The following is a 24956-nucleotide window of genomic DNA, read 5'->3' as shown; positions in this document are numbered from 1 at the left end:
TTGAACTCCTGACCTCGGGTAATCCACCTACCTCGGCCTCCCAAAGTGCTAAGATTACAGGCATGAGCCACCATGCCCAGCCAGGCAGACCACCATTATTTTTTTTTTAAATAAGTATCAGATAAATTTGCCAGCTTGCATTTAATAGTGTAAGAATATTCTGTTTGCAGCACAGGAATCCCCATCGCTCACATGCCCAGAGGCCTGTGAGACTGAGACCCACAGTGAGGAGTGAGGTCCCCTCTCTTATCTCAGGCTCCTGCAAGGATGCTCACTCATGAGGGATATCAGCACAGGTGATGCCCGTGCCATTTAAATTCTTCCCTCTCTCCTTTTCCTGATTTAAACTACAAGTACGCATGACTGAATTCACTCAGGTGACATAGGACTCCTCCCTTCACTTAATTGTATTGTTGTTTTTAACAATGTGTTGAAAACAATGGCAATAGTTCAGTGAAACGTCTATTGTCTGAGGTCTAGAAATGTGAGCCTTTTTCGAATGCCAGTTAAACTGTAAAGAAGCATCAGAGAACCCTGAAGAGAGAGGAACGGTATCTGTATGTAGGAAATCATTGGGAAATCTTCCATTCACATCTTCAGACGACCAAGCTGTTAGGGATATTCATTTTCCCGTGTGATTCTGTGAAAGCCTCCAGGCCAAAGTCCTATATCCAACATCATCTACCTTCAAATACATGTGTTTCTTTTTTTGTTTGTTGGTTGGTTTTGTTTTTTTTTTTTAGACAGAGTCTCACTCTGTTACCCAGTCTACCGTTCAGTGGCATGATCTTGGTAGTAGAGAGAGTTTTACCATGTTGGCCATGCTGACCTCAAACTCCTGACCTCAGGTGATCCACCCACCTCGGCTTCCCAAAATGCTGAGATCGCAGGGTGAACCCCCACACCCAGCCAGGTTTCAGTCGTATTTCTCCATGGTCTAAAGAAGAGAGATGTTTGTGTTGCCCTTCAGCTGTGACACAAGTGTTACTATCCACACAGCAAACATCTCCACCATTTACACCAAAACCACTCAGCGGCCTTCCAGCTGCGGTATATGGCATAGAAATTGTGTGCAGCTAGGCAAGACCTGGCCTGAGACACCACCAGTGCTAGGGAACAGCTCTGTTGTGCAAGGTGAAATAAAGAAAGTGGGACAGAAAGACTCAGAAGCGTAGGATGCGCAAACAGGAGTGCTGCCGAGGGAGATGGGGTTTTCATGGTTCCCAGAGGCCCCTGTTGGTCCATGCCGTGTCTTTTTAGGGAAGTCACTGGCTTGATACAGAACAGTGATCACGAGTCTGGAGCTCAGCTGGGGACGTGCAGCTTCTTCGTGTTCCTGAGCCAGGTTGGGTGAACTTCCGTGGCCTTCTAGATGGCACCTTTTATAACCCTCAGGTGGTTCATTCACCTGGACAAACCGGTCTGAAAGTCAATAGAGCTTTAACAAACAATTCTCTTGTCTTACAGAGAGAGGATGCAAGCCATGGAGAAACAGATTGCCAGTTTAACTGGCCTTGTTCAGTCTGCGCTTTTTAAAGGGCCCATTACAAGTTATAGCAAAGATGCATCTAGGTAAAAAAGAAGAAAGCCAATGAGAAAAATAATTCAATCTGTTTCTCTTTTAATCATTAAGATAATTCATTCATTCAAATCTGTTTCCTTGTAATCATTTCAAGGCTGAAAATGTTCACATCTCTATGAATCATGGGCATTATTATTTTTGTTTTGTTTTGTTTTGTTTTGTTTTGTTTTTCCTCCTTCTGGTAATTCTTGGTCGAAGGTAACACTTTGGCCCAAGAAGGTAAAGGGGCTTCCCAGTGCATGTGGCTTCATGGACCACTCACCATGCAGTGCCTGCAACCACCAGCCTTGCGTGTCCACGTCGCCATCATCTAAAAGTCACGAGTGAGCCTGGCTGCATTCCACCCTCAGTGTCAGGTGCACACCTGGGAAGCCTTTTCCATCCTGGCCAATTGTGATGCTGATGCTAAAAGACCTTCATTGCTTAATCCCATCACTGCCAATGCTTCAAATAGTGAACCGAATGGGCTTTTTTAAAAAAAAGGCATTTTGGAAACTGTATAGCTGACTCTCTTTTTCTTTTATTCAGTGAGAAAATGATGAAAACCACAGCCAACAGGAACCACACAGATAGTGCAGGTAAGTGTTTTGGGAGCTGTAGGAGGCCTGTGGGCTGCCTGGGATGAGCCCTGGCTGGTCTCAGAAATGTTTAACATTTCCCGAAGTCACTTGCTTGGTATGATGTCAGAGGATTCCTGGATAATTCCTGGCATGCCTACACCTTTCCTGCTAATGCCGAAATTCCAGATTTATTCATTACTTCAGGGGGCACTGTCTCTCCCTTCAGTTTTCATTCATTCACTCACTTACTCATTTGCTCATTGACATGGCCATACAATGGGCATCTTGCAGACACACAGTGGCCTACCTAGAACTTAAAATTCAATGGGGAAGAGGGAAATGGGACAAGTAGATTTATGCGTGTTGAGTGTTTAAAATTGCAGGATAAATATTTCACCAATAGGACTAGCGTATACTGAGGACATTCCCTGGAGGAAGTGACACAAACTAAGCCCTGAAGTGTGAAGAGGACTCAGGGGAAAGGAGTGGCCAGTCAAGGGAATTTAAAATTGTTCTAAGTGCAAAGTGCAGCCCTCGGAAGGTTGTACACTGGGGAAGGACATCAGCCCAGCTGCAACATGGGGTTGGGTGAGAAGGGACAGTAGCAATAAGGAATGACCCGTGTCCAGGTGGGAGAAGAACTGCTTGGTCGACGGCCTGCTTTTTATTTTATCTTGTTCACCTCGTGACGGATGACCAGGCCTGCTTTTTAAATGCCAGCATTCCCCAAAAAGAGAACTCAGTTCCATTAGTAGTGGCATTCACTAGTATCCAGGTCTTTGCAATGAAAGTTTCATCCTGCTGACTCAAGCCAGGCCTCTGCAAGAAGATGAGGTCTTCCCTCCCATCGGGTTAGAAATAGAAATCCTTAGCAGGAACACATTCAGATACTAAATTACACAGAAAGCATATGGCAAGTTGGGTGAAACCCCAAATTTAGGGAAACCACGTGTACTGGTTTTGTGCAGCATGGTGGAGTAGACGGAATTGGGGACTTCAGTTTAGGGCGCTGTTGGTCGTGGTTCTCCTCTGGCTGAGCACAGTTTAGCTACACGGCCAACAGGGCCGCCCTGCCAGCATTCCTGATTCTGACAGGGTTTGTTGTTTTGCTTAGAAGTCAATCAGTGACCTTGGCCGAAGCCAGAGAATTATTTCACGGAAATTGCTAAACTTGTCTTCAGCGCGATTGCCAGTTTGTTTTGGAGATACTTAATTCATTCATTTTTTAAAAATGTGTTGTAAACTTAGGGAGAAAAAAGGAAACTACTAAATACTAAAACCTCCCATCCTTCTGGAATCCCTTCTAGAAATGATTCATAGGGGAGCGCACTGCTCTAATCAATATGTATGTGCTCTTTTTTCCCTTTTTTTTCTTCTTGCTTTTTAGAGAATAACAATAAATTGTAGTGACTGCTTCCTGTGTACTTTTCACACATTCACTCATGAACCCCTTACCGCCAGCATCCAGGGAAAGGTACAATTTTTATCCTCACGTCCCAGAGGAGTAAACTGAACACAGGCCAATACACGTGACACGCATCATCATAGTCCACAATCCCGTCATTTTAACTGCTTCTTGTATGTTAAGATGCCCCAGTCCCTTTAAAGACATATAGGTTGTTTCGTTTCTTTGTTCTAAAAAATCTTGTCAATTTCTTTTGAAATGTGGAGAAAGGAGCCAGTGTCATTTCCTCAGATACGTTTCCCAAAGTGGAATCAGTGAGTTCAAAGGGACAGTTCAGTGGCATCAGTGACATGCTGCTGGTTTCGTCTTCTGAATGGCTGGGCTGATTTGCAGCGCTGCTGGCAACATGCCCGTGGACTCAGTCCCCACGTCTCTTCTAGGCTTGGACTTTCTTACTCTAACGTATCAGGACGAGATACTGTCCACAGGGGCTTCGTTGCCATGGCAGCCTTGTAGAGTGCACAAAATATAATAATTCTTCCAGAATCCTAGGAAGTAAGCTACAAGACAAGTATTATCCCTGTTCTGTAGACAAGTAAACGGAATTATATAGAAGTCAAGGAACTCATTTGGCCGAGGGTAAAGGAAAACCCAGACTTTCTGGTTACTTTAGGAATGTGTAGTTTACTGTGGAAAGAGAACAGAAGAAACCTCCCATCTCAAAGGCATGCCATGGGTTTTATACTGTGCATTAGATCATTTAACACAAAAAACCCTGTAAGGAAGATGTCATTACCCACATTTTACCTATATTTTACTTGAAAGGAAACAGAAACTCAGGGAGGTTAGATTAGTTATCCAAAGCTACGCAGCTAGTAAGAGTGACAGCCAGGCCAGGCATGGTGGCTCATGCTTATAATCCCAGGACTTTGGAAGGCTGAGGTGGGAGGGTTGCTTGAGGCCAGGAGTTTGAGACCAGCCCTGACAACATTGCAAGACCCCGTCTCTACAAAAAATGGGCGTGGTGATCCATGTTTGTAGGTCCACGTACTTGGAAGGCTGAGGTGGGAGGATTGCTTGAGCGTGAGAATTCAAGGCTGCAGTGAGCCGAGATTACTGCACTCCAGCCTGAGTGACAGAGCAAGACTTTGTCTCAAAAAAACAAAACAAAACAAAACAAAGACAGCCTGACTGGCTGATACTTGAGTAGATGCTGATGTCATTGGCTAAAATTAGGCCCATATTATAATGCACATTGGAGACTCAGAAGCAGGCAGGGCAGGAGGGGGTGAGGGATAGAAAACTACAAATGGGGTACAAGGTACACTACTCGGGTGATGGGTGCAGTAAGATCTCAGACTTCACCACTCTACAATTCATCCATGTAACCAAAAACTACTTGTACCTCAAAAGCTGTTGAAATAATATATATATATATATATATATATATATATATATATATATATATATATAAAATAAAATTAGGCCCATAGAGACAGAAAGGTTTTTTGGGGAAGACAAGCAGAAGTAATGAATTTGACTTGCTGACGGAGAAGTTCAGTAGTGAGGTGAAGGCACTGGCATGTGGATCTGAAGATAATTGTGTGCTGAAGAAGAGGATGTGGGAGATTTTGGCAGGTGGTGGTAGCAGAAGTGACCTCCCCATGTCCACCAAGAAGAGAAGCAGACCCAGGGACACAACACAGCAGGGCTTAAAAGGTTAGCAGAGGAAGGAGTTAGAAAGGAGTGACCAAGACGGAGCAGCAGAGAAGGAAGAAGATGATGGAAAGTTTCAAAGTGACTGAAAAGAAAAGAAGTGGCTGACAAAGCTCAGTTTCACATTGAAGAAAAGTCATGTCAGCCCAGGAGAGAGTCCACACGGCTGACAACTAGAAGATCGCTGAAATGAACATAAAGAGTCATTTCAGGGAATGATGGAGCTATCACCTGAACTAAATATAGTGGATTAAGAGGATGTGCATGTGAAGATATTGTTTAAATGAGTGTAGATTCCATAAGCCAATTTGGTTGTCGGCTGGACATGGTGGCCTATGCCTGTAATCCCAGAACTTTGGGAGGCCGAGGCAGGAGGATCGCTTGAGGCCACGAGTTCAAGGCTAGCCTGGGAAACATGGCAAAACCCTGTCTCTACAAAAAAATTAGCCAGGCATGGTGGCACGTGCCCATAGTCCCAGCTTTGGGAGGCTGAGCTAGGAGGATCACCAGAACCCAGGGAGATTGAGGCTCAGAGGATTGCACCACTGCACTCAAGCCTGAATGACAGAGTGAAACTGTGTCTCAAAAAAAAAAAAAAAAAAAATTAAAATTGGGTTGTGAAAGATATTTTCTCAAACCAGTTATCAGAATTCAAAAACAACTGGTACCCAGTCTTCAGCCTTCCCTCCATGGAATAAAAGACTGAGGGGAAGGAGGGACATTGGTGCTCTCAGGAGAAGGAGGTAAAGTAAGAATGCGTGACTTCCTTTGGCGGAGGAATCAGCAGAATAGTTCTTAGGAGCAAACAGAAGGTAGCACATTGTCATCTTTGTTGGAGAAATACCTTGTTATCAGAAACGATGTGGCATGTTGTGCGTGTGCATGCACACGTGTTTGCACACACACCCACATGTGCCTATGCCTCTCTGTATAGGGAGTGATGATAAAGTAATTTGACTGATTCTGTAAGGAAACTTCCCACGGAGTGTGGTGAGAGTCACTGACATTGGAAGGCACTGTTAATTCTAACATGCAGCTGTCACTGGAAATGTTACCAGACTTGTTTTGCATGTTTCGCTTGGTACTTTCACAGTTGGAGAAAATCCTTTTGAACAATGGCAGAGATGGCAAACCTTGCTCTTTTGAGAATGATTTTGATTTGAGGGGTGGAGGAACTGCCAAAAGTTGGTCAGAGCCATGACTGGTGATGATATCAGTGACCATTTATGCTTAGAAACATAACATGGCCAGGGACTGTGGCTCACGCCTATAATCCCAGCACTTTGGGAGGCCAAGGTGGGAGGATCACCTGAGGTCAGGAGTTCGAGACCAGCCTGGCCAACGTGGTGAAACCCCGTCTCTACTACAAATACAAAATTAGCTGGGTGTGGTGGTGCACACCTGTAGTCCCAGCTACTAGGGAGGCTGAGACAGGAGAATCTGTGGCCAAGATAGTACCACTGCACTCCAGCCTAGGAGAGAAAGAATGAGACTCCATCGAAAGAAAGGGAGGGGAGGGAAGGGAAGAAGGGATGGAGTGAAAGGGAAGGAAGGAAGGAAAGAAAACAGAAAGCTTGCAGTCAGTCTCCTGGAGCTCCATTGTCAGCCCTTTAAAATGCCTCTGGCCTGCTGCTCTGCTGCCTCCCCAATGGGACCATGAGAGGGGCTAGAGGCTGGCCCTGTTCGGATGGTCACTCAAGGACGAAGAGCGCGCGGCACCAGCAGCATCAGTGTTGCCAAGGCCACGCAAGAACGAGGACAGTTGCAGGGAACTCCCCGGCTCATGAGCACACCCCTCTGAGCTCCACTGAGACCTGGCTGAGTTGTGTGTGCTGGCAAGGGAAAAGTTCCTGAAATGGCTGAGGCAGGATAGAAAAACAGGCAAGCACTGCGCTCTAACCACTCCAGGGTCTGCAAGTGGCCAGCAGTGCTCTGTCCTGCAAGGCCAGCTTGGCCTGTGACAAAGCTTCCACTTGACTATTTACAGGAAAGGGAACTGGGGTGGGAGAGTTTATTAGTAACATACATCCAGGCTTTCCTCTGGGAACCTGCTCCCTAGAATCGCATTCTCCTGTCTAGAACCTTTTTTTTCTTACCAAAGGAGTTGTGTGCGGACGCCCTCCTTCTTTGGATTTTGGAAATCTGAAGGAATTCGGGACAGTACCCAGTTCTTGCTAGTTTCCCCTTTGTGATTGGCCGAATCTCTGCCCAGAAATAAGTTGCATGTCCTTAGGTTACGTTTGCCACGCAGGAAATAGTCACAAAGCACTCTATATTAGGTCTCAGAATTTTAAAATTATTTTCTTCTATTATAATATTGCAGATATTCAATATGCAGATTTTAAAAATCCAAAAAAGTGGCCGAGTGCAGTGGCTCACGCCTATAATCCTAGCTCTTAGGGAGGCAGAGGCAGGTGGATATCTTGAGCCCAGGAGTTCGAGACCTGCCTGGGTAATACAGTGAAACCTTATTCTCAAAAAAAATAAATAAATAAGTAAATAAATAAAAAATAGTTTAAAATAAACCCTTATATTGGGATACCACAGGAGGAGATACTTTTAACACTTTCGTTTTATACACTTCTCAGCTTTTCTCTGTGCACAGCTGTGTGTTTAAACAAGCTCTTCTTCCAGAGGTTAAGAAAATAAAAAAGATTTTAAAAAACCATAAACGAGATTGATCAATTGATAGATCAATCCATCGATAGATAGATAGGAGCATAGGCAGCTCTGCGGCCTGCCTTCCTATGGCACTTTCTTCCTAAACTTCTGGAATGTGATTTTTGTACACTGCAGACTGTAACACTACATGATTGGTTATATATATATATATATATATATATATATATATATATATATGCATACTTTTTGTAATGAGAGAAATGGGCCTTTTTAGAGTCACCAGCTATCTGTATTGGGATGGGACGTATAGCTTAGACTTTCCTTTGCGGCCTCTGAGTTCTGTGCTGCACTCTTCTCATAGGAACTCCCCATGTGTCTGGTGGGAAGACGCTCAGTGCTCTGGAGTCCACGGTGCCTCCCAGCCAGCCTCCACCTGTGGGCACCTCGGCCATCCACATGAGCCTGCTTGAGATGAGGCGGAGCGTGGCGGAACTCAGGCTCCAGCTCCAGCAGATGCGGCAGCTCCAGGTATTCCTCATGCATGGCGGCCTCTGTCTCGGTTGCCCTGGGCTCTTCCTACCTTCCTTTTCCTAGGGGCTCCACGAAGACCTAGAAAATGTAGAACTGTAAGAGCATAGCTTCCTCTCACACACACAGTCCAGGTCTAGAGCCTTCTGCTGCAACTACAGTCAATCCGTAACCACTTCTTGAAGCTGGGCGTGCTATTACGCAGGAAGAGACTCTTGGGCATCTCCTTTTGGAGAAGAGCCGAAAGGAGAGGGGCCCCGGGGAGCGCACCGACAGCCAGCGAAGGCTGCCTTCTGACAGCTTGTGGGCTCCAGCCTCCTCCACACTGAACAGCCACAAAGGTGGATAGTCAGCCAAGCCTTTTCTTTTCTTTTCTTTTTTTTTTTTGCAAGGATCTGTGATGTATTTAGAACTATGAGTTTAGAATAGAAGATGAATTCATAAGGAAAAAAAAGCCACCGTGGTGATTTGTTAAGAGAAACATCTGCATTTCATTCGGATACTGTGGCCATCCTTTCCTTGCTCTGTTCCATTGTTAAGGAATATATGAACTCTATGGGAATCAGTGTAAATGACCCTTCAGGTCACGAATCTTGGTCGATAAATCCCATACATCTGCCAAAGCAATGTAAGCTGTCTCCTGGTCCTGGATAATAAGGAGGTAGAGGTGGGCATCCCTGCGTGAGACCACTCATTTGCTCTGTGCACCTCTTCCCACCTCCCTGCCCTGGATGGTAGGTTGGGCATGGAGGATATGGCACTGGCCGGGGCTCTATGCAGGCGTCCTCCCTGACTTCTAGAAGCTCATAATCCAAATATTGCTAGAAGATAGGGCCAGGTGCTGTGGCTCACGCCTGTAATCTCAGCACTTTGGGAGGCCGAGGCAGGTGGATCATTTGAGGTCAGGACTTTGAGACCAGCCTGGTCAACATGGTGAAACCCCATTTGTACTAAAAATACAAAAATTAGCCAGGCATGGTAGTGTGCACCTGTAGTCCCAGCTACTGAGAAGGCTGAGACACCAGAATCACTTGAACATAGGAGGCGGAGGTTGCAGTGAGCCGAGATAGCACTGCTGCACTCCAGCCTGGGAAATAGACTGAGACTATGTCAAAAAAAAAAAAAAAAAAAAAGAAGAAGAAGAAGAAGAAAAAGGAAGAGGAGCAGAGAGAAGAGAAAAGAGGAAGAAAAATATATCCAGAATCTTGGAGCAGCCACGGGATGCAACCTCCTGAGCCCTTTCCTCTAATAGGAAAAAGGCTTCCAGTCAAAGTTCCTCAGCAGGGCGATAACACCAGCCCCCTGTTGTTTAACCACCTAATGAAGGCTAAGAAAACAATTTCCCCTTGCCCTCTGCCTACCAGAGAACACACAGAAAGGCAGCTGGTTTGAGAGACCCGAGGCCCCAGCATGGATTTTGAGTGTTGCTAGAATAGCGAGTGCTCAGATCTCCAAGGGCTACTCTGTCTCTTAGGCAACATCCCAGACACGTTGGACATCCAATGCAAATTCATTTGAATCTCCTCTCGAATTGCATCATCCGTGATGGACCCGTCCTTTGCATTCGCTTTTCCTGGCTTTGCAATTTTAAAGACACAATGCAATGAAGTGAAGGGTACAGGTTGGGCTGGGTTGTGGCAGGGGGTGACAGAGTCACATGTCTTCAGTGTCCAGGCAGTAACAGCAAGCGAAGCGGAGGAGAGACCATAGTAAATTGGCCCCTTTAAAGGATAGTTGCCACTCAGTTCCAACTGGCTCTTAACTTGATAGAATTAGTCTCTATTGTTTCTAGAGGTGTCAGCATTTCAAGTGAATTTGCAGATACAGGTTTTATATGAATTCTGCTATTTTAAAATGTTGGAAAGTTATTAAAAACCAATTATTGAGTACACTCCAGGCCAAAGGACACAGATGCAGTTCAGAGGGGGCCTGTCGCTCCCATGTTCCTTCTTAGCTGGGGACTCCTGGAGGTTAAGCCCCCTCCTCCCACTGCTCCTGCCTTTTGGCACCATCTGCTGGCCATTTGGAAATTGTCAACTCCTCATTGCACCCCTGTAAGAAAAACATACATATCATTTGTATGGAAGTAGCTAACTGCTCTCAAAAGTGAGCATTTGTTGGCTTGGGGACGGGGATGGAATTGCTTTAGCATAAATGCCACTTCCCCTGGGAATTTCACAGGCATTAGAGGTGACTCTCATGCCAAGGCCATGATGTTTAGAGCTGTAGCGTTACCCCGTCAGTGGCTGGCGTAGTTTAGTCCTCTAGCCGGCTGGGAAGGATCTCCCACAACGTGTCTGTCCTTGCAACCCTTGAAACTATGCAGCTTTGTGAAAAAGAGTGGTTTTCTGAAACAAAGAAGGTCTTCGGTCAAGGTCTAGGAATGCTGTGTTAACCACACAAGTTTCTTTATTGTTCCAGAACTACTCAGCTTTTCTGGCTTTCTGGGAATAAGGAACAGCGAGCAAATGTGCTTTTGAGCCTAGGAGGCTGTGTAGTTCTAAAGTGCAGATTCGCAGGGAAAAATACAGCACGGTGTTTCCTAACCTGGCTCTTATTGTTTCTGCCTCTGTCTTTGTAAAGATCCCATTCAGCTTTCCTCCCCCTCATATTTCTATCTTCTCAGTCAGGGGAGTCTATTTAAGACAAAAACAGTTTAGAATAATTAAGCTATCTCGGCATCAATTCTCCTTCAACATATGCATTATTATATACCAAAAATGAACTGCAACCCCAGAGCGGTTATAAGTCCAATAATGGAGCTATCATTAGAGATATGCGAAACACCAGACTAGTCTCAAAAGAACAAAAATTGAATTAGAAATTCAAATGTTCTTTGAACTGTGTTATAAAATAGTGAAACTGAATAAAACCATTTGTGCTTGGCAGCCAGCTCCAGTAATTAGATAATTAAATCATTGGAAAATCCTAGACTGTAGAGCATATCCTATTTGAGCATTTCATTTTCAAAATTGATGGATTATTCTCAGGAATAGAAATTTGTTGCAGACACAGTGGGATGGGTAGATTTCAATGGGACAAAGGGAATCTAAGCAGAAGATCAAGGAAACCACTAAAAGCCTGTTCGAGTTATCTTCTGCTCTCCAATTTCACAAGAGTTATCAGTCCAAGAGTGGCTCTCAATCCTGGCTACGCATTAGAATAACCTGAAACCCTTAACAAAAATACCCAGGCCCAGGCTCACTACCAGGATCTGACTTCACCGGCATGGACTGGAGGCTAGACACTGGTGACTCTAGAACATTCCAGGGCAAAAATGACTGCTCTTGGGTAATATGAATGCTTAGTCCATGAAGACACCTCCTGGAAATGTTGAGATAGCCAAGCATTGCAAATGACATAAAGCCCCGACTTCAAACAATACACCTCATTCCCAGTGGCTAATCTGATATGTTCTCTGCTAGCTACAATTTGTACAAGAGCTATATGGAACCTTTATACTGTGATATTCCTATTCTCAAATCACAGTTGGGTCTGTTATTAGCTAGCAACAATGGGAAAGAGTTTTGTCAAGGTTTTGTACCTAACAGATGTTTTCCTCCAATGATGATTATGTTTGCCTGTTACCTTTCCTGGCGTGATTTTTTTTAGGGGGGATGGGGGAAGCCCACTTTTTCTAAATAATGAACATCTTTTTCTCAAAATGCCACAGTACTTGGATTTTACCAAAGTCATTCTGTGTCTACAGAAGTGGCTGCACTTCTGCCCGTGCCTTTGGGTGGCAGAGAAGAGAGAAAAGCTTCTGGAAGAGATGGTACGGGTTCTGTGGAGGCCGGATAAGATTTGGCCTAAAGAGAGGATGGAGACCTCCTACTTCTTTAATCCCCACAATTTTTTCCTAGGACCCAATCTCTTTATTCTTCTTCCTGATAAATAAAAAAATTGGATTGTTCTGAACTTAGTGTTAAAATTTTAAGACTCCTGAGGATTTACAGTCTCTTCCCAGGAGAAGGAGGAGGTAAAATATCAACATAAAAAAATAAACATAGCAGTGCCTAGAGCCCTTGTATTTAAAATGATAAAATTCAACACAGTTTCCTTAATGTGTCTTTTTATAAGATAGTGCCTCGTGGAAATGTTCCAGAGTCTCATTTATCTTCTGACATACATAGCAATGGTCATGGGAATGCGTGTCCCTGAGAAAAGCACGTTGGAGTCTCCCATGTGCAACAGACCCGTTTCCCCTGCCAAGCAGAAATAATAAACAGAACTAGTACAGGGCTTGACATTTAGGCTGCTTACAATGTACCAAGCTCCAGTCAGATCTTCAGACAACAAGAGGCTGTCTAATGTGGGGAGACAGGACCCCAATAACATGGGTTATATAGCTGTGACCAGGCATCCCTTGTCTTTTTCCCTGAAGCCTTAAGGAATGCATCCAGGTAGGATCAGGAGTCATTCTGAGGTCTGGCTTTCCTCCTGAAACTTCCTGATTTGTGCTATAACCACTGCTCCATGTCACTGCTACACAGCAAAATCGGTCCAATTACGTTAGTCATTGTTGACAAGACTGATAGTCTTAGATTTTACCTAAGAAATCAAAATTGAGTATGTGAGACATAGGTCTGTTTTCATGTGGGTAGAATCAGGTTTAGGATATTTTCTAGCTTCTCCATGAAGTGATTTGGATAACTTATTTGGTCCAATTAAAATTTTAATGACAAACAGCATTATTTCTGTCTAAGAGTGCTTTTAAAAATGTCAAGGCATTTTCGATAAATTATGTTTCCAGCTATGAGGAATAACTACAACTCTACTTGCTCTCCTACTGTTGACAACTAGAAAACTGAAAAATAAGCAAATGTATGAAACAAGTATCTTCAGAAATTAGATAACACAAGACCATGATCCTTAGAAGAATGGAAACAAATCTACAATTGATCCAGTTTTCTGCCTAGAGGCACTTTTCAGATCTTGGTACGGGAAGGAAAAACCCAAGCATGGCACCGACAGTGAGTTGAGGAGATAAGACCAAAGTTTAGAGAGCTGACGCAGCTGGAATTGGTGGACCGGAGTACCAAATGCAAGAAAGCTCTGCAGAGAAAGAACTACATCACCAAATGGGTCTGTTATTGAATCTTAAGCCAAGCATGTACAGTACGAAAGCAACCACTAAGCCAGGCAAAAGCAAGTGAGGGGGGCTGTAAGTCAGAAAGTTTCTGAAGTTCACACAGGCCTGGGAGATGTGCAGGTTTTGAAAAGGAAAAGTAAAGAGACCTTGTTGAGTACCTGGGCATTTAGTAGAGATGGGAAAAAGACTATGCCTCAGTCTTAGGACTAAATTAGCCCCAGAGTAGAGACTACTCTAGATTCAACCTAAGAGCTTATAAATAAGCCTTTAAAGGACGAAGTTGATCCATGAGTAACTGGACTATCTGCCAGGGAAAAGCCAAAATCTGCAAAGGAAAACAACAAAATTCAAAGCTCCATGCCCAACATCCGCTCAAAAATTACTAGACGTGATGATGCTGAAAACTGTGATCTATAACCTTAAGAAAAATTTCTCAAGAGAAACCAACCGGAAATGGCAGCGATAATGAAATCAGTAGCAAGGACTTCAAAACAGCTATTATAATTATTGTCAAGGATTAAAAGGAAAACGTAAACATAATGAGGCAAGAAATGGAAGATATAAAAAATATCCAAGTGGAGCTTTCAAGAGCTGTAAAGAAGTATCTGAATGTGCTTAACAGAAGATTAATCACTGCCCAAACAAAATGTCAGTCAACCTGAAAAAAGCCATGAAACTGTCCAAATTGAAGTACAAGAAACTAAAGCAAATGAATAAAATGTAGTGACCAGTGAGACAGTGTTAATAAAAGATCAAGTAGAAAGAGAAATATATTCAAAAAGATAATGACAGAAGTTTTTCTAAATTGATGAGAGCTGTAAATTCACAGACCAAAAAAGCTCAATGAACCCCTAGAATGGGAAGCACAATGGAAACTATGCCAAAGCACATGGTAATCAAATTGCTGAAAACTGGGGATAACTGGAAAAATTTTCAAAGCAGCTGGGGTTGGAGAGAAACCCCTACATACAGGGAATAATAATAAAGAATTAATTCCAACTTCTCATCAGAAATAAAAGGCAATTCAGAAGACAACGAAATGACATTTTTAAAGTATCGAAAGGAAGAAACTCTTTTAGAAAACAGAGAGTATTTCCTAACTTATTTTATGAAGCCAGCATTAGCCTAAGAGCAAAACCAGACAAAGATATTATAAGAAAAGAAAACCACAAACCAATATCCCTCATGAAAATACATGTAACAAATCCTTAACAAAACATTAGTAACTGAATCCAGCAATATATTAAAAGGATAATACGTTTTCCTGGGGTTTTATTCCAGGAATGCAAGATTGTTTTAATACGAAAAAAATCAATGTATTTGACCTTGTGAACAGAAAAGAAATCATATCATTTCAGTAAATGCAGAAAAAAACGTGACAAAATTAAACATCAGTGATAAAAACAGCACTCTAGAAGTAGAAGGAATCTTCCTTACCCGATAAACGGCGTTTGTGAATGACCTACAGAAAACATAGTTAATGGTGAAACACTAAACACACTCCCTATACAAGCAGGAACAAGGCCAAGAAACCTACTCTCTTGTCTGTTTAACACTACTGAAGATCCCAGCAAGCTCAGAAACAGAGACATGCAAATGGAAAAGTAAAATATCTAGTTGGCTTTACTCACAAATGACATGATTGTATATGTGTAACATTAAATGGAATCTGCAAAACATGCTACTAGAAATAAGTGACTTGAGCAAGATCACAAGAATCAAGTCAATGTACACAAATAGGAAAATTTTGGCATATCCATTTGTACAATGAAATACCACTTGGCAATAAAAAGGATGAATCACTGGAAAACTTAGCAACAGGGCTGGATATCAGAAAACAGTATTCTGAACAAAAGAAGCTGGACACAAAGGAGCACATATTGTTTAACTCCATTTTTATAACGTTCTCGAACACAGCTCATCTATAATGACAGCAGACAGGTGGTTTCTTTGGGCTGAGGGGTAGGGATTGATTGCAAAAGGTCTCAAAGGAATTTTTTAGGGTGATAAAATATTTAACTGTTTTTTTGACAGTGGTTACGTCAGTGCATACATTTGTGAAAACTCATTGAGCTCTGCATTTAAGGTGAATATGTTTTATTGTTTGTAAACTGTGCCTCAAGACAGCTGATTTTAACTATCAAATGCAGATATCGCCTCTTAAGCAAAAAACAACTTAATAATTTGAGCTTCCAATAACTAATTTGCTCCAAGCATTTCGAGAAAGATGTTGATCCACATCCTATCTTTAGCACTTTTTTTTACACTGTGCTCAGATAAGCAGGAACTGTCCTGCAGCCTGGAGACAGTGGCAGGAACAGCAGGCAGGGAGGGTGGAGGAGCTGGGAAAGTGGACGGAGAACCTCGCTCATTCATGACTCACTCCTCACTGCTCACGTGCCAGCCGGTGAGCTCTGACTGCTTCCCTCTTTAGTGGAAGAGGGAAGTACCCTCAGCAGGATCCTGTAAAGCCCCTCTTTCTAGAGAGGAGGCTAAGAAAGCGTAGAATTGAAACAGAGCCTTTCCCTCTCCCTCTCTTCTAGCGGAATAAGTCTAGTTGCACTTAAATATTATGCCCCGTTGTATTCTTCCAATATGTTCTTTTCCTTCTAAGAAATGTTATATTTCAATTTATTCGTAGAGCAAATACAATGCCCCTTGAACAACATTGCAGTCAGCAAATACAGCTGATCCCTCATACAGTCAAAAATTCGTAACTTTTGGTTCCCCAAAACTTAGCTACTAATAGCCTACTGTTGAGTGGAAGCCTTACCAATAATATAAACAGTTGATTAACAATATTTTGTATGTTGTATATATTTTATACTGTATTTATTTTTTTCACATGTGTGCTATGTCAGATATACACTGTATTGCAACAGTAAAGTAAATTGAAGAACATGTTATTAAAAAATCATAAAGAAGGGAAAATATATTTACTATTCATTAAGTGGAAGTGGATCATCATAAAGGTCTTTCTTCATCCTCATCATCTTCTCACTGAATAGATTGAGAAAGAGAAGAGGTTGGTCTTGCTGTCTCAGTGGTGGCAGAAGAGGGAGGAAATCTACATAGAAGTGGGCCCATGCATGCAGTTCTAACCTGTGTTGTTCAGTGTCAACTGTATATGTTGGGTACCTACCATGTGCCAGAAACTGTGCTTATAGCTGTGAACAAAATGGCATGCTCCCAGCGTTGATAGAAGAACAACCTGGGGTGGTGTGACAATTGATGAGTTGAATTCAGAAGACCTGGTTCGAATCCTAACTGTGCCCTTAAATTGCGAAGCAGACCCTGAGCATGTCCTTTGACTTCTCAGAGCATCACTTTTCCCACCTTTCAATTTTATGCATTTTAAATATTCCAGCAATGATTTCTAGCATGATATCCATTGTTAATCTCCACTATCTAATCAGATCCCAGCTTTATGTAAGCTTGTTTTAGGATTTGGGCGGGAGGGTTAGGTGCCCTGTAGCCCATGGCATAGTGACATCATCTGTCTATCCAAAAGTCCTTTTCTTAGTCCATGAAATCATCCTTGGTGGCCAATCAGAATCATTTGAGGAGTTTAAAAAACTTCTAGCAACCAGACAGTACCTCACACCAGTGAAATGAGAATCTCTCAGTTGGGACCCAGACATTGGTAACTCTTAGACCCATTTAATTATCTACTCATTTTCCTTCACATACCTGTCATCACTCATTTCCCCTCCCCTTTAAAGGCAGGAGCTCTGTGGGACTGGACACAAGGACTGAAGTTGAGCGTACCATCTTGATAGCATGTACTGCTGCTGCATGTGGTTAATTGACCTATGTGAACAGTACTGACCTGTAGCCCTTGACATATCCCTGCAGTAAGAGCAAGACAAGGCACGGGGAGAGCTGACCCTAACGTGTATCTGAGCCTATGGGTCACAGCAGATTTCAACCATTTAGAGAAGAATTTTAAATTCTTCACTGTTGCCTGTTCTATGTTACTGATTCATTCAGTTCGTTCATTCAATAGCTGTATTTTGAGTTTTCTGCTAATGCCAGACATACTGTCCCAGAGACTCTGTAGAATGCAGAAATTAACCAGGTGGAGGGAAGAGCATTCTGGGAGGTGGGAATAGCAGGTACAAAGACCTGCCAAAAAGGAGTCTGGCGGAGGTTGCAGTGAGCAGCGATCGCGCCACTGCACTCCAGCCTGAGTGACAGAATGAGACTCTGTCTCAAAAAAAACGAGAGAGAGCTTGGTCCCTGGTCCCCTGGTTCCTAAGAAGAACTGAAATGGTGTTGTATGGCTGGAGCAGAGTGCCAGGTACATGCAGGAAGGGAAATTAGCCACAAGGGAAGGGATCAGGTTGCCCAGGGCGTGGAGGATAGGCTGTCACCAGAGAGAACTTGGGAGGATGTTGTTCCCTGCGCACTGTCTCAAAACATGGTGCTTTTTGGCCGGGCGCGGTGGTTCATGCCTGTAATCCCAGCATTTTGGAAGGCAGAGGCAGGCAGATCACCTGAGATCGGGAGTTCCAGACCAGCCTGACCAACATGGAGAAACCCCGTCTCCACTAAAAATACAAAATTAGCCAGGCATGGTAGCACATGCCTGTAAATGTGAGGCTGAGGTGGGAGAATTGCTTGAACCCAAGAGGCGGAGCTTGCGGTGAGCCAAGATCACGCCATTGCACTCCAGCCTGGGCAACAAGAGCGAAACTCCTTCTCAAAAAAAAAAAAAAAAAAAAAAAAAAATGGTACCTTGTAGCGAAATAGTGACTGCGGTTTTTAAGACTACAATAAAAAGACATTAGCAAAGTGGCGTGAGAGCATGATACTAAGTCCTGCAGAGGAAGTAACCAAAGGTGGCACATTTCTATGTGGTTTCCTTCCAGACAAAATCGCGGGCTCCACCCGCTAGTTCATGCTGCCTGATCGCAATGGCTGGTATATACTGAGGTCTAGATTGGTGCCAGACACTTGATGTTATTGTCTCACTGAGTCTCCATGACCAACCTACGAGCTGTGAGATATTACTACCCCTTTTTTGGAGAGACACAGAGGTTTTTATATAGACATGCCCATGGTCACACATTTATTAAGTGGTGAAACTGGAAATGGAACCCAGGCAGTCTCTCCCCGCAGGCCAGTCCATCACCATGCAGTGCTCATGTTAGGACTTAATGGTGGTTCTGCTTGTGGCCTGTGTTGAAATGTTTTATCTTCATTCAGGGAAAACAGAAGGCATGATGTGGTTTTAAGCAGGTAGTGACATGGTCAGATTGCATTTCCCCTCAATTTACATGGATAATGGACAGTTGACAAAGACATCATCACTCCCATGAGATGATTTATGTTTGTTGTAAACCAGTCCATGAAGCCAGAAAACAAAGGAAACCACTGACATTTGTTAAATGGTATTTCAAGGGAACTTTAGGGATAATACACTAGTTATAATATAATTAGTGTTATGAAGGCTGATTGAGTGAATTCACTTGATGGATTTGCTGTTAGAAAACTGTCCAGCTCCAGGGACTCAAGTATTCGACTAGACTCCTGTGAAGACTGAATAAAGCTCCCACGTCCTATATTCTCTGGGATGAGAAACAAGAATGTTCTGGAAACGGTACGGAAATTGCAAGCTTCTCTATACAGGTAGCCTACCGCCAATCTAGAGAAATTCATGAATTGCCAAGAGGCCTGGGCTCATAGAATCATTATCATTGCCAACATCAAAGTCCTGTGTTTTAAGGGTCTGTGATTTCGTGGTACTTGGTACATGAAACCATATGAATGAGAAGGACATGGACCCTCTATGAACTGATACTGATGTATTTCATAGCCAAATCACCACGTGTTGAGTTCCCATTCTATACTAAGTGATATTTCATGTAACCCTCAAGAATGGCCAAGGAAAGTAGATTCCCCATCCTTAGAAATAAGAAAACGAAGACCAAGGGAGTCTATATAATGGGCCCAAAGTCTCACAGTGGGCCAGGGAGAGAGTACGGGATTTGACCCAAAGTCGTCTGGGGTCCAAAGCAGGTGCCCTGTGCTGCTCCCTGTAAAGATATGTCAATGAGAGCTTATACCCGTTGTCCATGATGCATTGACCAGAGTAGAAAAAGGATCCTTTGTCTTGCAGGCAAAGTCTGGCTGTCAGTTGGCTGCTAAAACTCAGATGTTGCTGAAGAAGCAATATTATGTACAATCTTTGCTCCCTTTCCTTTCTCATTGAAATAAGTAAAGATTCGGCTGCAGGACTGTCTACCCAAAGCGCTCTGAAGACTTCAAGGCATTCAGCCACCTCTGTGTCAGGCAGGCAGAGCCCACTGATGTTGATTTTTTTCTGTTCACAGCTGCAGAACCAGGAGCTGCTGAGGGCGATGATGAAGAAGGCTGAGCTGGAAATCAGTGGCAAAGTCATGGAAACGATGAAGAGACTGGAGGATCCCGTGCAGCGACAGCGCGTTCTCGTGGAGCAAGAGAGACAGAAATATCTTCACGAGGAAGAGAAGATCGTCAAGAAATTGCGGTGAGTGCCAGCCACTTGCATATTGAGGTGTTTCACCTGCAAAGGAAAACTATCCTTGCTGAGAAGGAGGTGGTCCCTGTTGGTGGTCTTGCCCTCTCATTATTAAGCACCTACTGTGTATAAAGTCAGAGTTCTGTTGATGCTGGTACACGTGGACACTTCAGCACTTGTCCATGGAGGCCCAGGAAGTTCAGGGGTCCTCAGGTGACTGAGTTTCTTTAAACGTTGCAGCATTGCTGGTCATGGTCATTTACACCTGTAGTCCCAGTTACTCGGGAGGCTGAGGCGGGAGGATTGCGTGAGTCCAGGAGTTTGAGACCAGTCTAGGTAACAAAGTGAGAGCCTGTCTCTTAAAAAAATAGAAGGAGAGGGAGTTGCAGCTTTATACTCTCCTCCAGGGCTCAGCAACACACAAAATTAAAAGGAGCAAATGGCAACACCCAGTGAAAAATGGGAAGCCTATATTTTATCTCAATAAATTAAAAGTAATGGCCAAAATATTACAGCACTAAAATTATCTTCCTATTAATCAACTGTAGTTAAAATCGCAAAAGAAGAATTTAAATGTAAAGTGTATCTGACCCAGAATGAAAGATGCTTCCTTGGCTCTTATGACTGTTATTTAAGGTTCTTATTGAAAGCATCTATCAAGTCCCACTATTGAAATGAGCAGAGTTGTATTACTCCCCCATCACCAGGCAGCCACATCTTTTATGGTAATTGTATGTTTTGTGATGCAATGAAGATTTATCATAGAACTCTCTCACCTTTTAGTATAATGAATAGCAATTTTGAGGGCTTTCTCCAGTGTTGATAATTCTCTTGTTTCTTGGAAAACTTAAATCTCTCAGATTGGGATTATAAGGGAGTGGTTTGTGAACTCTTCTCATGGCCATAATGAGCAGAGGCTTCCATGATGTGTTCTATCACCTCTCTCCTGTTGGAGCTGTGGCTCGTATCGTCCTGGATGCCAACTCAGTGTGTTTGATTAAAATTAGAGTGTCCCTCTCAGCAGTCTAGAGGGAAAAAACATCAATTTGAGTTATTCTTTTCCGAATAAATTAAATTAGGCCGCTGTTCATCCACATCTCAAAATAGCTTCCAAAATTTGACTTAGTTTACTCGTGTATAGACAGAGCTAATCACCCACCATGAGTGGGTAAGGCTGTTATTTGTCTGAAGTATTTTCGTGACAGCCCAATTATCTAAAACTAGGTCTCCAGATTCTTCCTTAAAACTTCTTTAAAATACATATCCTGGCCGGGCACCAGTGGCTCACACCTGTAATCCCAGCACTTTGGAAGGCCGAGGTGGGCGGATCACCTGAGGTCAGGAGTTTGAGACTAGCCTGGCCAACATGGCAAAACCCTGTCTCTTTTAAAAATACAAAAAGCTTAGCTGGCCATGGTGATGTGTGCCAGTAATCTTCTTTAAAACACCTTTTGAAATATATATATCCTTTTGGCTAGGTACAGTGGCTCATGCCTATAACCCCAGTACTTCGAGAGGCTGCGGTGGGAAGATTGCTTGAACCCAGGAATTCAAGACCAGCCTGGGCAACATAGAAACATAGGGAGACCTCATGTCTACAAAATAAAAATTAAAAATAAAAATAAACCCTAGCCAGGCATGGTGGCACACACCTGTGGTCCCAGCTACTTGGGAGGCTGAGGTAGGGGGATGGCTTCAGCCTGACAGGTGAAGGCTGCATGATTGCAACACTGCACCTCAGCCTGGGTCACAGAGCAAAACCCTTCCTTAAAAAAGGTTAAACATATCTATGTGCATTACCCTTTTAATCATAGTAGTGTAAATTTTCCTTCTATAAGATATAAAGTAGGTAAACTGATGGGATAGATAGATCTGAATGGCAAGAGAGCAGATTATAAAAGACAGCTGGAAATAGCTAGAAGAGAAGAACTAGAATGTTTCCAGCATGAAGAAAAGACAAATATTTAAGGTGACCGATATCCCAAGTACGCTGATTTGATCTGTACAAATTATATGTACTAAATTATCGCAGGTACCCCAAAATTCACATCTGTTGTGTATTGATATTTAAAAAGAGCTTATTTTTAGAAAGCCAGAAATTTCAACTCTGGAATATCAGAACAGCGACATCTCTCTCTCCTTCCTCTCTCCCTCCTCCTTCTTCTTTTCCTCCTCCTCCTTCTCCTTCTTCTTCTTCCAGGCACTAGAATATAAGTCTTCTTGTGGAGCATGTTAGGTTGAATTACTGGTGAGCCACTCAGAAGACAGAGAGATGAAATTTGGATCTAAAGCTATGAAGAGATGGGCCGAGATTATAGGCACAGTGGTTCATGCCTGTAATCTCAACATTGTGGGAGGCTGAGGTGGGTGGATCACTTGAGGTCAGAAGTTCGAGACCAGCCTGGCCAACATGGCAGAACCTCATCTCTACTGAAAATACAAAAATTGGCCAGGCATGGTGGTGGGCGCCTATAATCCCAACTACTCAGGAAGCTGAGGCAAGAGAATCACTTGATCCCGGGAGATGGAGGTTGCAGTGAGCTAAGATCAGGCCACTGCACTCCAGCCTAGGTGACAGAGGGAGACTGTCTACAAAAAATAAAACTGTGAAAAGAAATTGGGTCTAGATAATTTCTACATGAAAATAATAATTGGTCTTCTACTAATAGTCAGGGGAAATATATTCCAACCAACTGTGTTTAGGATGAAAAGCAATTTAAACAAATAGGATACTATAAACTGTTATCTGTGACTATTTGACATTCTGTGGAGTGTAGTTGATATTTCAAAAGTCTTATTGATTACCATGTTAAAAATGTATTTCTGGCATTCATTTTAGCCCCATGTCTCTTTTACATGTTTGAATTAACAAATTTTATTTGTAATATTTTGTCTAAGGTAGGTATCATAAACATTTGCATAGAGGTGGCATGGTTGTATACAGTCATATCAATATACGTTTCTGTATATTCCATAAAGCTGTGACATTTAAGAGTCTCTGTGTGCAGGGTTATGAAATCCAAGATGCATATCGTATAGAAGAGATTACAACAGAATTCTAGGTAGACTGACTTTGAGTCAGATGGCAGCTTCTCAAAGTATTAATTACACACTGACAGACATGTTGGTTGTTAATGGAACCAGGATAATATTTGGGTCTTAGCTCTTCCAGCAAAGCTTTGCAGGACTGGACACTATGTCCAGTCAGGGAAGTCATTCTGTTTGGTTATGCAATGGAAAAAAACTTTTCCACGTGAAGTTACCATATTTAGAGCCCTTCCGTGGGCACAATCTCTTCATGTCAAGAATGCATAAGCTGTAGGAACTTTCCGATGGGTGTGCTCACGGAACACTGGACCCCTTTCCATAGTTCACAGGTGTGAACAGTGGGCAGATGAGGCTTTTCCCCCTCTGGTCCTAAAGTAGCATCATTTCATCTGAAATGGACACAAGCAATTTTGGTTGATTTTTCATAACAGAATGAAAGACAGCACCAAAAACTCCATCCCACTTCTTGCAGGGGAGGAATCTGTCATCTTCCCTGGGATCCTGTTGAACACATGTGGCATCCTGCCTGAACCCCTCCCGCAGCTGCCATATGATCCAGAGCTCCATCCACTTGCCCACCTAAGTGGAAGGGGACTTTGAGGGCCATCTGTTTGCAGATGACACCATGCGTTTCTTTTTCTCTTGCCGCTGCTGGCTGCGCACTCCAGGCTCCAGGAGGTGGAATCGCTGTTCAGTTACTGCCCCCTAGTGGTGTGTATTCCCGAAAGTTCTTTTTCCTTGTTTCTTTGAGAGATTTTCTCTTTGTAGATTTATAGGTGTTTACGATGGGGTTAATAATGAGCCCAAGGAGATGGTTGTTTTCTCAAGGGTGAGGCCTCGAGCTCCTCTCTCAGAGCTAGCATCCCCCTCTATCCACAGACACCACATCTGTCATCATTTTTATTTTCTGCAGTCATTCTTTTCTTGGAAGCTTGGAGAAGAAAGTTCATCCTTGTTGATGGGATAGTCAGTGTAAACCAGAGGTTCTCATTCAGGGCAGTTTTGATCCCCTTTCCCCAGGGACATTGGACAGTGTCTGGCTCTGGAGACATTCTGCTTTGTCACAAGTTGGGGTAGGTAAGGTTGCTACTGGCATCTAGTTGATGAAAGCCAAGGGTGCTGCTAAAGATCTTACCATGCACAGGTTCCCACACCCCGACAAAGAACTACACAGCCCCAGAATGTCAAATGCCAAAGTCGAGAAGCCTGATATTAACCAGTGTGGGCTGTTCATTTTGCTGCACCGCAGGTCGGCATCTCTCTCTCTCTTTCTCTCTCTCTCTCTCTCTCTCTCTCTCTCCCCCTCCCTCCCTCCCTCTCTCTTTCCCCCACCCCACGTATCCATCCACTAAATATAGACTGAGTCCTCTGTTAGCCACGCACAATCATCCCTTGGGCCAACGTGGAAGATTCCCTGGAAAATCCTCCTTGTACCTACCGCACACCACTGCAAAATGTTCCAAGCTACTGCACCAAGATGAGCACCTGCTCCCCCGACCCACGTGAAAGGCAGGGGAGGGGCTGGGGCACTGTACAGAATCAGAGGCTGAGATGAGCACTTGGCCCCTGCACTTCCTCTGTGAGGCCTCATGTTCACCTTTACATGCTGGTGTCCTTGCTCCCTGCAGTGAGTTGGAAGACTTTGTTGAAGACTTGAAGAAGGACTCCACATCAGCCAGCCGAGCAGTTACTCTGAAAGACGTGGAAGATGGGGCTTTCCTCCTGCGTCAAGTGGGAGAGGCTGTAGCTACCCTGAAAGGTAAGCTTTCTGCTGGGGGCGAGGAGCCTGAACTGCCTTTCCTGGGGTGTTTAAAAGTGTGTCACATAGAGAAGGATTCATTCATGTAAGTATTTACTAAACACCTTCACATGCCAGGTATTGTTCTGGGCACTTGGGATAT

The 24956-nt window shown here is 43.4% G+C and overlaps 1 protein-coding gene across 14 annotated transcripts in view; it reads left to right on the top strand.

The window, feature by feature from the left end:
• Nucleotides 1-24956, top strand: part of KIAA1217 (KIAA1217 ortholog) — an 820690-nt gene that overhangs the window by 765128 nt on the left and 30606 nt on the right. For 11 of the 14 annotated variants that reach the window (XM_074404924.1, XM_074404916.1, XM_074404923.1 and 8 more), the window contains 5 exons: nucleotides 1468-1572; nucleotides 2111-2160; nucleotides 8247-8413; nucleotides 19841-20016; nucleotides 24684-24814. In XM_074404924.1, the coding sequence (XP_074261025.1) occupies nucleotides 1468-1572; nucleotides 2111-2160; nucleotides 8247-8413; nucleotides 19841-20016; nucleotides 24684-24814 (629 nt within the window). The remainder of the gene's footprint in view (nucleotides 1-1467; nucleotides 1573-2110; nucleotides 2161-8246; nucleotides 8414-19840; nucleotides 20017-24683; nucleotides 24815-24956) is intronic. The other 3 variants (XM_010341224.3, XM_010341228.3, XM_010341226.3) reach the window with 1 other exon arrangement.

Source organism: Saimiri boliviensis, chromosome 8, assembly GCF_048565385.1.
Source record: "Saimiri boliviensis isolate mSaiBol1 chromosome 8, mSaiBol1.pri, whole genome shotgun sequence".
Taxonomy (NCBI): domain Eukaryota; kingdom Metazoa; phylum Chordata; class Mammalia; order Primates; family Cebidae; genus Saimiri; species Saimiri boliviensis.
The sequence above is the reverse complement of the archived record's forward strand: the minus strand, read 5'-3'. Positions and strand labels throughout refer to the sequence as shown.